This window comes from Homalodisca vitripennis, chromosome 7 (assembly GCF_021130785.1).
Source record: "Homalodisca vitripennis isolate AUS2020 chromosome 7, UT_GWSS_2.1, whole genome shotgun sequence".
Lineage (NCBI taxonomy): Eukaryota > Metazoa > Arthropoda > Insecta > Hemiptera > Cicadellidae > Homalodisca > Homalodisca vitripennis.
The window spans coordinates 60,228,118-60,244,157 of record NC_060213.1 but is presented as its reverse complement, the minus strand read 5'-3'; the positions used below and the strand labels follow the sequence as shown (position 1 = coordinate 60,244,157).

Sequence of the window (16,040 nt, the reverse complement as noted above, 5' to 3'; positions counted from 1 at the left end):
TTTGAAAATTATAACTGTAAACCTTTGTTTTTTAGGCCACCCAGACATAATAATACATTCATTTTTATATAAATACCAAGTGATATTTTAATGCTGTTTATTTTTCTTTAAGGTGCTTGATTAGGATGTAAGAAAATAAAAAACATGAATTTAAATTATTGAGTTTACTCTCTACTCTACTCTACTTCCATTAACACCTTGTTGCCTACTTTAAATTTCCCAGAAATATTTGGTTTGATTTCATTGACCATTTTGTTTGAATCATGAAGCTCGCCAATATTAATTTTTTAATGAATGGTAAAATAAAACAAATTGAGCCTTATTCACAGTTTTATTTATACACATTACAGTAGTAATAATAATACATATTAATATGTAAATGGATGTTTGTTAATATAACAGCTTTTTTACAAGTTTGCATATTTTACAAAAAAAATTGCATACCTTATGGGTACAAAACAATATTAAACATTCAAAAATAAACCAACTTCTTGGAAAGGAAAAGGAAGCGTTTAATTACACACAAAATAAATGACACACAGAGTGGAGTAACACGGTTTCATTTTTTTAAATTTAAATTTAGTGTAGTTTTAAAAAGTTAAGGTTAATTATTTTATTTGCTTATTAGTTATTATAACAAATATGTACGGATTTGTAGTATAATATATTGTAAGGCAATGCCAAGACTGTTGGTAAACTTAGTTTTAGTTGTTTGTTAATATTTTAAAGTGGAAAAACTACAAAAGAAACAAAACAACAATACACAAAACTAACTGTAAGTACAAAAAAGAACTCAGAAACTTGAGTTCAGAACACAACTATAAGTTAGGCATAGGCTAGTTATTTTAATGAAAACTTAATGTTCTGAAATTCTAAAAGATATTTAAAAAACAGAATTAGGAAAAAAGTTCCCACAATTGCAATGCTGTCTTCATGGTAAGTTTTTCTGCCCCTCGTTGTTTTGACTTGGTGTCAAGTGCAGAATGGTGTCCCTTCGCCAGCCAGGTTTTGACGTGTCGCTCGGGATTGTATCTAGCCACAGGAGGTCCTAGGAGCCTGATCCGCAATAAATCGCAAACAGTGCTAATGTAGAGTGAAGATCTAAGAGGAGACATAATTAGATTCATTGCAGAAAACCCACGTTCACATTCAGCACTAGACACTGCAATACTATTTATGATGGAAATCAGTTTTCTTTAAACGACGGCGGTTGCTCTAGAATAGTAGGTTTCTCTCCACTTAACATAGACTTCAGTCCCTGCTTGAAGTGTCTGAAGTCTCTAATTATATCCTGAGAGCTGCTAATCTTAAATCTATCGCAGATTCGCTGGATCTCACATTCTCCGTAGGTGATGGATAAGTCTTTTTGGCCAATACATGGGGTGGATCACTTTGATGTCATTCATGATTTTTGGTGTAGTGTTCAGCCGCATTTGAAGATGATGATAGCAACCTTGAAGTCAAGTTGTTAGCGAGGCTTCCGATAGAACTGTTTTTCTGGAATACTGGGTATCTTGGATCTTACACAAAGTTTAACATCTTGAAACATCAAATCGTCAATAGCAATTTTTAGCTTCCACTGAACGTCTACCCATGTTTTCAACTCGGTTTTCAAACACTTTGATTAACAGTGTTACATCACTGTGGGCTTGGATAAGGTTGAGGCTTGATTTTTGAAGCTGTAAGGATAATATCCGATAACTCTTCTAGAAGCATCGAACATCAATGCCAGGTTGTGTACAAAAGTTGTAGAAGATAATGTACTACAAAGCCCTTTGTAAGTTGAACGTTGCTTCGAGTCCCTTTGTTTGTCTTCAGATGCTTCAATGAAATGATTGTACAAAGCTTTAAAATCTGTCCAAACTGCTTTCACCAGCCGTTAAGCTGGAGGCTACCCAACGAGTATCTAAAAACACGGCCGATTTTCAACATTTGCTCCTCTAGTCCTTTAGCAACTTCTGCCAACTCCCTGCTGTTTTTCGGTGAACAACTGGCAAGCTCTAAACGATGGTTCAAACAATGCCAAATGAACAAGTTGGGGAACGTTTCAGTAAGCTGTATAGCAAGGCCAGATTTCTTGCCTAGTAGCACTGAAGCACCATCACAAGTTAGAGCAATCATATGGTCTTTCATGAATTCAAAAGCTTAGACCTAATGCTTGTAACTGATTTAAAAAGTTCTTGTAATATACTAGCTGATGTTGTGCTATTTAGCTCAAAAAGTGTTAAGAACACTGTCATAGGGTTTTTGCATTCCCTTTAGAACAGTTCTGATATAAACCACCAAAGCATTTTTGTTTGAAACTGAAGTGGCTTCATCCAAAAGCAGGGAAAAATTTAGAGTCTGACTTGATTAGGCCATTTATCAAGTCTGATTTCATTTCATCAGAAATATGATGAATTATATTGGAGCAAGCAACATTTGAATGTAGGATTCGCCCCATATCTAAGCCATTCATTATTTGAAGATCAATTTCAGTTTCAAACTCAAAAAATGGCCTATTTAGTTTAGCTTGCTTATAAGCCGTGCGGAAAATGCGCTCAGTTACAATCTGCTGGCTCTTTATGCATAGAAGCAACAGCTTTTTTCTCATTGTATCTTTCTTAGCTTCAATGAGTATTTTTTCAGCTAAAGAATGAGCTCGAGACCCACGGTGTAAAAAATATCTTTTTCCTAAGAGAGGATTGCTGGTCTTTTTTTATTGTTTCCATAAGCGGTAACAGTTCCTAAAACCCACTCTTCGCTAATCTTTAGGCCCTTCGTTTTTCTCTGCACCTAGAGTACTCACACTACGGCAAAACGTTGCAACCTAGTTCTCTGTTCACAATTAACCATGGATTTTTAGCTTTAAATTCAAACAATTTGTTCTTCAGACCAACAAACTTCACTCCTATTAACAAAATCATTATTTTCATTACTAACCTTAGCTTCGTCTGCATCAGATCCCAAACCCACCAACCTGGATACTATTTTGACCGACGAGGAAGTCGAAGGGGAATGGTAATCGCAATTATCCTCATTGATCCCGATTGCGTCTTCTTTTTTATCTTGATCAACAATTGAAGTTGTAGACTTGTAGTCAATGCTTCCGAACTGCAGTTCTCATTATTCGCATAACCTTTTTGTTTCTTAGGGTTAGGTTTAAAGAAATCAACAATTTTTCTGGTAGTCATAGTCAATTAGGAAACTATTTAGCTGCACCAGCACTAATAAGCATAAACACGAACACAATCAAACGACCTGCACCTCAAAAAACGAACTTAAGCGTGATGGGATGCGATGCAACTTGTAACTTAAACGCGAAAACACACCAAGGTCAAGTCAGCTAGTCAACACACTTGTGATCACTGGGGCGGTGGCGCGGTGAAGGAATGGAGGGGGAAAGGAAGGGGGTGGGGTGGGTATTGCTTTGTTATTGAGAGGCGCAGCCGCGCATGCGCGAACTAGGATGACTCGCCCGTCACCTTCCTCCTGCCTGATTCCGTGCAAGACTCATCACAGCACAGCTCACAACTGCTTGTACGGGCGCTTACTATCTGCTTACGAGTCACTCGCAAACAAAGCATAGCATAATATTGATCCTACCTACAATTTTTTTTAACTAAAACTTGTACTCATAGTTTTAAAAGCGTTCCCTTGCGTTCCGGCACTCTTGGGAGGTAAGGGAACGCCGTTCCCCTTGCGTTCCCACTGAAATTAACCACTGGTCAAGACCACAATAACCACAACTTTCTTATGTATTTTTCACACCTCCTTGGTTTTTAATTGTATATTCATAATTGTGTTTTTCGATGTATTTTTTGTATACAATATGTTAATCAAGCATACAATACGTGACCATAGCTCTGTCATACTGAGGTGGTTAGTGGAATTTTGTCATATGACTATTCTCTTGCCAGTTACACTACTATTTATCACAAGTAGATAGATAAAACCTTATCAAACTAGATGATATCAAAAGTGAGATAAGATTGGATTATTATTATTATTGTGTTGTGTATTTGCTATCACATATGACATGTCTCATAAAAAAATTTTGGATTTTCACCTGACTTATATTTTGTGTGCAGGGGATGGTACACCTGGCAGACAGCCTGAGGGTGACACTGGACACTGTGACAGCCAAGATCATGGATGTATGGCTGGAGAAGATGTCTCTAGTGACTCAGCCGGAGAGGAGCAAGCTGTTGGCACTTGCGCTCTGCTCCCTTCTCACCTCCCAGAACCAGTAAGGCCACACTGTTGCAGACCTAATCAGGTGTCCAATTGAAAACAGATGTTGCGACAAAACTATTCTGATTCCCAATCAATTGTTAATTCAAGGCTATCCATATTCTTGACTTGTACTTTAGAATAAAATATAGGCTAGCACATATCTTGATGCACAGCCCAAGCCTAACATTTCTCGTGTTTCGGTATAAATATACCACCACCGTCACAGAGTAAAATACAAAACATAATAGGTTTGAACTGTACGACAAGTTATATTGAAAGTCTATATATTGTTGTAATTTGCAGTCCAGGCCATTATAAATGAAATGTAATAATTGTACTTTTTGTTTTAAATTTTTGACACTAAGACATGTATACCGGCTTATTCATGGCTAATATCACATAAGTGAACATTTACATTTTGTAAAGTGTGTAAATATTAGTTTTAAAACTAGTCAGTATGGTATGGTTGAATCATGCAAATGGCAAAACCCAATCCGTTTTAGATTTATTCTAGATGGTAGCACCTGATATCAGGTCTTTGCTCAAAACATATCTGTATTGATACTGATAGAAAGAAAAATGTCCAGTTGACTTAAATAATAAATTTCTGATCATTTTCATGCTCCTTACATATCTCTATGTACAGGTATTTTAATCTCTGAATTATTTCTGACCAGCTATGCGTAGTGTAACAAATCAGCTGGTTCACACAGCTGGTATTATCCTACTAATCAGAATTGGTTGTTTCTTATTTACGAGTATTAATTGTATGTTTTACTGGTATTTCGCCTTAGTGATATTCAAGACATTTATTACTTTTACTTTTTTAGTAACATTTATTTTGTATTATTATAAGTTTAAAGTGAACTTATTTGAAAAAAAAAAAAAAAAGTTACAGATCTAAATAATCAAAAGCAAATGTTGATGTTTAACTTTTTTGGTAAGTTTAAATTTTGACCATCTGTACTTGTGTTTTTCTTTTATTTTATCATAATATGTGGAACAAATTTTAAGCCGTTTCTTTACTCTAGTGTCATGTGAATTTACACATACTGTATTAACATATTTATGGAAAATAGTTTTGGTGTCACATCTAACATTTAGTTGAGAAAAAGAAAAAATTACATTGTTAATTACAGTTAAAGTTATGTTACAGCTTATTTTTGTTACACTTTTTATCGTCTTCTCCAGTTCTCAAATTCCTCAATAGTGTAGTAGGGTATGTCAAAAACAAACTTGGTAAGTTTGTTCTTTACTTTAGCAGCACTGGTCCTCTTCACTTCCTCGGGCAAAATATTCAGGAACTTAGCAATGATATATGTTGGTTGCTTCTCAAAGATCGTCAGTCTGTGGTCTTGCATAGTGTAGTTGAAGAACTACCCCAGACCATTAGTCCATATCTTAATGCAGTTCTTGTCACTTTTTCATCACTAATTTGTTTTAGTTGTCACAACACATATAGGGCTGAGCTTAGTCTTTTACAGATCCATTTGGCACTGCCAAGATAAAGCATCATCTATGTATACTCCCATATATTTGAATTTCTCGACACTCATTACTTATGGCAGCCCTGAGATCTCTTTCTTTTTCCTACCAATCAACAGCTGTTGACTTTTCTTTTCATTTAATACAAATTCATTACTTTAGCAGTACTGTGAAGCCATACCCATTGCAATGTAAGATGCTACTTCTAAATCTTCAGGTACTTTATTTTTATAAAGGAGTGCAGTGTCATCTGCGTACATAAGATTTGTGCAATTGTCACTGATGTAATGTGGGAATTCTCTGACAATTGTAATGTACGAGATTGGTCCCAATACTGATCCTTGTGGAACTCCTCTCTTTATGCTTAGTGATTTGGATGTGGTTTTACTGATTACTCCTTTCTTATTTGAGTTTATTTTCACTATCTGTGTTCTTAAAGTTAAGTAGCTTTTGAACCACTGAGCTGATAGGTCTCAAACTCCTATGTTTTGAAGTTTTTTCATTAGTATTTCATGATTGATGCTTTGTTATTGTCCAAAAATATTGCAATGGCAGTGCTTCCTTCTTCGATGGCTTAGATCAAGTATTGTACTATATTTATGATCACAGTTGTTGTCAATCTCCCAGCTTTGAAGCCATGCTGTTCTTTAGGACGTAAGAGGTTGTTTCTTGTCAGATGAGTCATAAGTCTGGTCATTACTAGTTTTCAATTACTTTGGCAAAAGTGGGTAAAAGTGATACTGGCCTTTAGTTGTTTTCTTGTGTTGCCTCTCCTTGTTCGCTTAGGGTAAACTTCATTTTTTTTTTTTTTTTTTTTTTTTTTTTTTTTTTTTTTTTTTTTTTTTTGACAGATAAATCCCTTCAGCAAAAGATTTATTAATGATCTTTACAAGTGGTGGTGTAAGTTCTGTTTTTCATAATTTTAAGATTTTTTAAAAACTGTTACCTGTGCTTTACTTGATTAAAATGGAACTGAAATTCTTGTGTAATAATGATTGCAGAATTATACTGGACAGGTTCCCGTCAATACTGCTGTTTGTGACAGAGGTGCTGAATGACATCACTCGGCTCGATGACATTGGTGTGCACATAGAGTGAGTTACTATTACTAAATATATCCATGTCATTTGTAATTTTAATTGTAGACATACCATTTATCACACAAGTTATAACTTTGACAAGTACTGTTTGAAATTTATAATACAATACAACAAACTATTTGCTCTTTGGCTATTATTTGAGGAAAAAAATGCTTTAAATAAAAGCCAGTCACAATTTTGCTTATTTATGGTCTTATTAACCATAAACACTGGAATGGTATCTACTTGAAACATGTTCATTTCTGATTCTAAATCATCATACGGCTCTTATTACATTATAAGTGCTTTCGTTAAAAAGACTACGGAGTTTGACTTTATTATTGCTCTACAGAGGCCTAAAATAGTACAAGTGTTGCTCCTATTCTACAAATCATTGGAGCTATTTTATCAAATATCATATGTAGTGTTGCAGAGTAATTCCACTTCATAGATACTTATGAAAATTGTTTCACTCTCCGACTTCAGAGCCTCAAATATTGTTCTTTCAACTTATAGTTCAATCATTCGAAAATAGATCAAGAGAATGAAATTTGCAGATGTTGAGTTTAGCTCCAGTTCACCTTAATCTTACGTGCAGCATCTGAAATCTGATGCTGTTTCAGACTTGACTCCTGAAATCTGGTCATGTTTGTCTGAAGGGATCCAAAAATAGTCAACGACAAAGAGCAAAGTAGTTCAAAACGAAACCCCTCCCCCCCCCCGCATCATTTCGACATCAGAGACACCCAGACTACAAAAAATAGTGCAATCTAGGTAAAGAGGTATTCTCATTGTCTCATCAGGTGCACAATTGAATGCACTACGATGTTGGTTGACACGATCCCAAAGCACAGGTAGAGCACTATTCTTTGGATCCCTTCAGACGAACATGAATCCTCATACTGGACCAAATCTCTGGGGGCAAGGCAAAAAACTGGTTTGAAAGCTACTTATAAGATCGTAAACCATTTGTAGAGCTGTGAACTACAGTTAAGGGGACAACATAGACAGTAAGGTCATGCTATTTGCTTATAACATATAACAAGAGGTGTCCCACAGAGATTAGTACTAGGTCCTATCTTCTTTATTTTGTTCACAAACGATCTCTCAGAATGCTTGAGAAACACCTTTACCCCTTAATTTATGTGGTTGAGACTACATTGATACTGAAAGGGCAATGCAGTAACGATTTGGCAGCAACCTCCTACATCGCACTGAACAATATTGCAAAAAAATGCCCTTGTTGTAAATTCAGAAAAAACCAAACAGCTTGCTCTTGGAAGAAGAGCAGCAGAAGTCCCAATAATTCCAAATATACAAATAGTAACAGAAGCTAACCTTTCTAGGATTAAAACTGGATAAAAGACTGATCTGGACTAACTCTACTGGAAACACACACCTACGATATGGATGGCCAGTGTGGGGAGAAGTCACCAAAATAGTAGCTGTACAAAGAGCACTAGTGATTCAGAAAAAAGCAATCCAGACACTAGCTGACATTGGACGTATGGACAGTTGCCTTCAGAACCCTAAAAATACTGACTGTGATTGGAATGTACACCCTTGAAGAAGTAATGCATGCGGTTGGTGAGAACCAAATTAGGAATTAAAACATCCACTCCTATAATACCAGAAATCCAGGGCTATACACCCTCCCAGCCTATCACCTGACGCTGTGTGAGAAGAAACCATTGTACATCGGATGCAAGGTTTCCAACCACTTACTAAGAGAGCTGCAATTCAAGAGGAGCGTGAAACTGAGGACTGCACAGCACACATGGCTGTTAGACATACCACTCAACCCATCGAAGAACTGGTTCAAAATACTTCACAACAGCACTGACTATGACAATGTTCTACTAAATATTAATTATCTTGACACTGTAATCCTGATTATATTTAAAGATGGTTCTGATTCTGATAACTGCTAGTATACATTATAATTCTTTCATTGGAATCAATTAAGCTATCAAACACATTTACTTAACACGTTGCTGCTAAAAATCCCTATATCCCTATATGCTGAAATTTTTTAAATATATTTTTACTTACTTTTGGATGAAATATGATAGAAATATATGAAAATTACTCATAAATCACTAAAGTTATCACTCTCTATCATTTTGAGAATGCGGTAACTGTGAACAGTCTTCCTTGCCAGCTGGTAACTCTAGTTACCGCTCGCACAAGGGAACACCCTTTTATGGCAGTGGGAATATTCCAAATGAATACATCGTAGCTAAGTAAATTGTATTTTATTCGTTTTAGACACATATAAACAATATTTATCCATACATGTGAAAACCAAAATGAATGTACAAGTTTATAAAAATCTGAAAAGTTTATTCCAATCCAGTTGTGAGCGCTCCATTGGCGTGGGTTGGTCTCGTAATCAGAATCCTCAACTTCCGAGTCCGTCTGGTACTCCACATCGTCCATGTTGTCATATCCTCGTCATTTGAACTCAATACTGGGCTCTGTTGTACACTTTGAACTTGGTTATTGTACACCACTTGGTCCCGGGGTAGATGCATTGTGTTGCACAACCACTTACTACTATAAAAACTATAAAAATCATTAAAAATAATGAAAAAGTCTAATGTGAAAATGACGTGCATAAAAATTCGGGAAAAGTACCTCCCGAGAAGCGAGAAATACATCGTTGTGATACCTCGAGTGCTGGCCGCACACTGACCTCATTTCAGAACAAAGGCTCTGTGGTAACCACAGTTACCGCCGGCTCCTAGCGCAGCATAGCAGTGGTAACCAGAGTTACCGCCCCCAGCGAACGTGTTAAACAGACATCTTTACTTACCTGTCATTAATTTATTAAAATATGTGAAACCAGTTTTTGTACAAATGCCAACTAGTAATAGGAAACAAACTAAAAATTATTGCTGTCAAACTTGTTTGTCATTGTCGAGTGTAAATTTTGTTTTTGATGGTTTCAAGCCCATTCGTTAACTTAATAGCCGATCAGTATGTTAAAATATCTTTCTAATTAATCCGAGAACTAGTCCCCAGAGAGGTTACTATTGTGTTTACGTTCATATTCCAGTTCGCTGATGTGGAGTGGTCCGGACTCGAGTCCCAACAGTCAATACGATGAGGTGGACTACAAGACAGAACATGACCAGCGGCGGGAACAGCTGGCTGCTACTGACCCTGTCTATCAGCTGGAACTGCTGAAATACTTTCGCTCTCAGGTCAGCAAACATCATCATACTTAAGAAAAACCAAAGTTGTTTCATTTCAAATTGTTGGAATTTAATATTGTAAATATTATCATATTTAAAATATGAAAACAAAACTGATAGGGTTATTTTAACATCTAAATTTCTTAATCTGTTGTACTAGAGTTTTCACTGATTTGTCTTTTGATTTTTATATATAACAGCTAAATTGTTATAATTTAAATATAGTAATCTTTTGATGATGGTGTGTCCTATCCCTCTAACTATCGTGATGATTGATGATTTTTTGTTATTTGTCACTTTTCTTGTAAAGTCAAGGGATGCTCTTAGTTCCATATTTTGAGACCTTTCATGAAAGACACCAACTAATACATCACAGATTGATAGTTAGTTTTAGAATAGTGGACGTTACGAGAAAGTGAAAATATTGTTCATTTATGAATTAACAATATTGAGTATATAATTTGAATTTAAATGGAGGAGGGTCCTCATTCATTATTTTAAATAGTATACTACACCATATACCAACGCCTCTTTGATATTACAGTTGCTGGAGCTTCAGAACCAGGTGGGGCCTGTGGTGTTTGCGCATATGGTGCAGAGGGTAGATGGTGACACGTTACAACAGGTGCGGGAGTACGTTCCACTCTAACCGACGACCACACACCTCCGCAGTATGCGTCCTTGTACATTTCCAATGTTTATAAAAGTGACGAAATTGTATTTTTAAATATTTTACTAAACTATTATTTTTCAAAACGCTATTATTTTGTAAACCATATAATGTGTTAGTGTTCCAACATAAATTCTTTTTTAAATAATACGTTAGAGCTGCATTTAAAAACTGTTCTGGTTCAGTCATAATTTCTTTGTGCAATGCAGCTCCTTGTGAGTAATATTTTGCATGTTTCATTTGGTTTAAAAAAAGTAACATTTCACTTTTAATTTGAGTTTAAAGTTCTTAAAGAACATTAGTAGGCAGTGATTATTTTTATTTATAGATAACTTAAGTTTGAACAATAACAAAGACACCCAAAAACTCATTACTATCAAAGTTCAAACATGAAGAACTGAGATAGTAATGGATGAGAATACCTGTGTTGCTTTAAGTTTTTATGTGGGCAAAAACAACAAGTTTACGTAACATTAGCGATAATGACCAAAACATATAAAATTTAGTGTATTAAAAAAACATATTCATTATAAAGTGAAATACACATGGTAAATATTCGACTTTCAGCTTTAATAAGATCCTCTTTAATGATGATTTCTGGAAAACTATATTTTATGACCGATGACTGAGAAAAGAAAGATAAAGAATTGTGGTTGAACGTAACTGTTTCCAAATGCAGCTCTGTTTAGAACTAACTAATAAAGTAATGAATCCTTAAAATTACACTCCCTAAGTACGAAGTGTGTAAATAAATGTGTAATCATTTCTGTCTGCGTATTAACAGAAATACAATAATAGTTTTGTGTAATGCAAAATACAATTAAGTTCTTAAGCTTAATAGATGTAATGATAAAATGAGAAAATGTAATGTTAAAAGTACATTGTGTATGTTATTTATTTTTAAAGAGTTGTTAGATAAATATACAAAACAACAAAAATGTATGTCTCTTTGTCCTACTGCTGGTTGATTTTTAGAATAAAATAAATCCTATAAATTTTACCGGTACCGTACATCTAATGATGGTAATATTTTATTTTTTGATGCTGTAGTTTATTGTTACTTTTTCTTTATTAATTCAATGTGTGTTTGTTGTTTGATTTGTTCAAACAACTATTTTTCAAACAAAAACGAATTTATGAAAAAATTCCAACTATGCGCTTTTAAAGTAAGTTGAGTTCTAGTACAGGGTGAGAAGCAGAGCTATTTCCAACCACAATTTATGGTATACCAAGAATGTTAGGTATGTTATTGTGATTAAGGTCTTGTAAATTTATATTATACTTATCAGAAAAGGAATGAAACTATCATTTATATAGCAGCTTGTTTGTTTCATTTAGAAACACAATTGGAAAGACGTTCTTACATCACTATTAAAAACAAATTTTATGTATTGTATGCAATGAAAAATATTAAAAAAACACTGAGTTTAGTTTAATTGCTTTTTTATTTTGTCACATTTGATTTTTTTAACAATCATGCTATATTATTTAAGACATCATTTCACTTCTTTATGTTCATCCATTTATACAAAAATATTAAATTGTGAGGACAGTGTCAGTTACCACATACAGTAGCATATATTGTACCATGATTGTATTTATTCCTTTGTATAATACTAAAACCCTAGGTTATATCTTGGTTAGTTGGTTTAATGGGTCTCAGAATGTTTTATTGTTTATTTTATTTAAAACTAAAACATTAAAATAATAGAAAGCACAAAAAACAACTATTTTTCGGCGTGAAAGCATGTTTCCTTTCAGGAACAGGATTTTCTCTTTTACTGTACTAGCATTCTACTTTCAATAGGATTTTAAAAGTTATCTCTAATAAATAAATCAAGTATTAACTGTAAAAAGGAATGTTTGGACAGTACAATATTTAAAAGGCTTTCGGCCATTTCTGCAATAGTCCCGGCCATCCGACCGGGGACACCAGGAATTTAACACGCTGGTAATAAGCCAGGAATCTCCCTGTAAAACTGGGAAAATCTCAAAAACAAGTTTTCCATCTCTAAGAACTTGTGAAACTAAGAAATATTGTGACAGCTCCTTGAATCAGAACCTGATTAATCTTTAAAAAATGAGCTTAAAATAGGTGGTAGCGATGAATTATCACAAAATTTCTCGCATATCGCTAGCTAATATATTTGCTAGACCACCGCAGCTTCATGGCATTTCCTGTAAATACAGCTGGTGGCGATAATTCGTCACCACACCACTCGGTCGTAAAGGTTAAGTAGAGTATTATAATTATTTATGTGGTTTCAAAATGGACTAGAAAATCAGAAATTTTTGACCGGGACAAAACTGGGAGTTTTGAGTAGACACCTTATTCCAACTATACTTCAGATACACTGTATTGAATTCAATTTATTCTCTTTATTATACACTGCAATTTGCAATAAGAACGGATAGATTAAAATTAATTTTGGACTGTTTTAAAAAACGTTCCTGTATATGATATAGGTGTTACAACATTGGCTCTCAGATCGAATTTAATGATAGGCTTTAATTTAATTTCATTAATATGTTATATTTTAATAGACAGAAGAAAAAAATGTATCTAAAATGCATGTTTCTATATTCTTTTTTATGTTGGTCCACTAATTATCCAACACTACTGGAACTATTTAGGAGAGTCCTTTCAAATTTAAGAGAGCCATTCTTCGTAGATCACATTTCGGTGTTATACTGTTTGGCTCAGTATACTACTAATAATTCATTGTTGAAACTGCATATTAACCTTTATGGAAAATTCAGACAGAGTGAATTGCAGAGATGCTGTGGAAAGTTTCCCTGTTAATTTCGGGGATTCCAGTTGATTACGGAATTTAGTTCTAATCATAATATCACATCAAGAATGCTAGAAAACATGTTGAAGGAAGTGTGGATTCCATCCTGGACCAGCTATGCTCAATAGAGTGCAGATATTGTAATTTATAAAAGAAACATGACAATCTTCATTACTATATATGATGCCAGCTCTGGGAATTCGCATATCACCAAAGGTTGAGGTTCTCTATTCAACAAACTATTACATTCTTTGTTTATGTTTTATTAACAATTATTCTGAAACAACTGGATCGATTTCGGTATCAATTTCTTTTTCAGAACAAAATGTTTTATGTATTCACAATCTATTGTTTTACATTCATATAATCTATATTTGTGCTGAACAAAATAATGTGCAACACTTTGTTTGTTTGGGCAATAAAACAGTCTTTTTATTTATATCAAATTTAATCAAAACTGAATAACGAGAAGACTAATATTCCCTGATGAATACTGTACATCTGTGAGTGGGAAAAGTTATAAATATTATTGCTGATTAAAACATCGTTCACTTTGTTATAAACTAAGCATGTCGTGTTATATAATGAAAAATAGAAAATAAATCAATAAATATTGTAACATCTAATATACTTATGTTTTTTTATTAAAAAAAAAATTATGGTTGCCTGTAAAGTCGGTTTTACGGGCGAAGATTTTACGTGACAACGTCTTTTTCTCGGTAGAATATTTATTGATATGAATATTATTAAATTGCACAATAGGAACAAGGAATTGAATGAAAATAAGAATTGCACAAATTTTAACTATAGAAATATATTTTGTTTACTAAAACATTGTACATAATTTGAAATTAATTAAAATTTGTTATTGTAAATGGTAAAGTTGAATAAAACATTTACTAAAATTGGAATTTGAAAATTCTTGCTAAACACAGTTAAATTCTAACTCCGCGCGTGGTGATTGGTCGGTTTAGTTCGTTTGTTTGGTCGCACTGTTATGACAGGTTAGAGGTTATAATTTGTTATTTTAAATGTTTGACTAGCAATACGCGCTGTTTCTTCTCAATCGACTGAATTACGATTGATTGCAGAGTGATTTAAACTAATAATTTACTTAACACTATCAACATTTGTCAATAGTATGACATAACCTATAAACTCAGTTTCTCAACTTTTGTGTCAATCTAACAATTAATCAATCAATCATAGTTTACGATAATGAAATATCAGTGTACAATTATTTACCTTTATTGTTGTAGTTGTTGTAAATGACGAATCTAAGCACTCCACATTTTCACGAATAAACATAGTTATCTGCTTTAACCCGTGCGGCGGACCCACAGTTATCTGCTTTATCCCGTGCGGCGGACCCACTGGACGGGCATCGTAACGTTACCGGGCGTTACACTTTTTCATGAGTGACTCCGAGCCGCAACCTAATTTAAGACGTTGTCACGTCAAAATATTACTATTGAGCCAAGAATGGATATTACATATTAGAAACCCAAGATAAGATCATTCATCAAATAGTAAGGAACTAAATAAACTAAAGAATGTGGGTGATTTATCAAACAACAACGATGACAGTATATTGGCTGTTATGTTATTATGAGAAATTAATGAAGGAATATGTCAAATAAGGGCAAGTATCAATATTATAAAATAAATAATCAACCTACAAGTACCTGATGATGAATTCATTGAATTCAAAATGTACATTGTACAAATAAAATCTATAAAAAAAGTGTTAAAAGGTTTATTATTGTATACTTATAAATAATCAAGTATATGGCAACTGAATTAATGCTTCCATCTCCACAGTACCAAGACTGAGAAGCCACTGACTAACAAGATGCTTGTACACTGAAATGCTCATGTTCTCAGCTTGTACAATATTTTGAGTTAAATTTCCATAAAGGAAATATGCTATAAAAATGAGTTACTACTCTGTAAACTATTATTGCAAAACAAAAAAGTCTCACAAACCTCTGAAAATAGCTGGTGAGGTCTTCCTGAAGATATTAACCACTCTGTCTAAAATTTTAAAGTTGGCCAAAAGATCATTTGCTACGCAGAACAGTTTCGTCTTGTTCATTACATAGACTACAGAATTAATCATTTTCAAACATACCCACTCTGTGAAGACATTCATTCCCTATAATTAGGCTTGATATACAAGTAGATAACATCTCACAGGAAAATCAGTTGCCATCTTATGGAAAGGTAAATGAAGAACAGTATTGCTCATCCTTAAAAGAAACGGTATCAATTATCTTGTATGTTCATCCCTTTGAGTATGTGTTTTACTGAAGTCAATAAAGTTTTCAACAAAATAAAGGTTATTATCCTTTTTAATTAAATATCCAGAATTATAAAACAACCAATGCAACCAATATTATACTGCATACTGAACTGAATATAAACGCCTTAAAATATTCTGACAAAAGTTATTACTATTCAGATAATCCTACTACAGTCTGGCTGGCATTTCATGTTTGGTCCCAATAATACTTCATACAAATTTTTGTAATAGAAGAGGCTGATCCCCTGCCACAGGCCTGTGCTAGCCTGATCTTATCAAACAGAATAAGGGGAGAGCCAT

General features: G+C 34.0%; 1 protein-coding gene across 1 annotated transcript in view; it reads left to right on the top strand.

Moving 5' to 3' along the window:
* The window catches only part of LOC124366732 (importin-11-like), a 77,790-nt gene extending 64,571 nt beyond the window's left edge, over positions 1 to 13,219 (top strand). The window contains exons 19-22 of the mRNA XM_046823333.1: positions 4,071 to 4,228; positions 6,702 to 6,794; positions 9,838 to 9,985; positions 10,521 to 13,219. Of these exons, the coding sequence (XP_046679289.1) occupies positions 4,071 to 4,228; positions 6,702 to 6,794; positions 9,838 to 9,985; positions 10,521 to 10,625 (504 nt within the window). The 3' untranslated portion in view covers positions 10,626 to 13,219. The remainder of the gene's footprint in view (positions 1 to 4,070; positions 4,229 to 6,701; positions 6,795 to 9,837; positions 9,986 to 10,520) is intronic.
* The last annotated feature ends 2,821 nt before the right edge of the window (positions 13,220 to 16,040 follow it).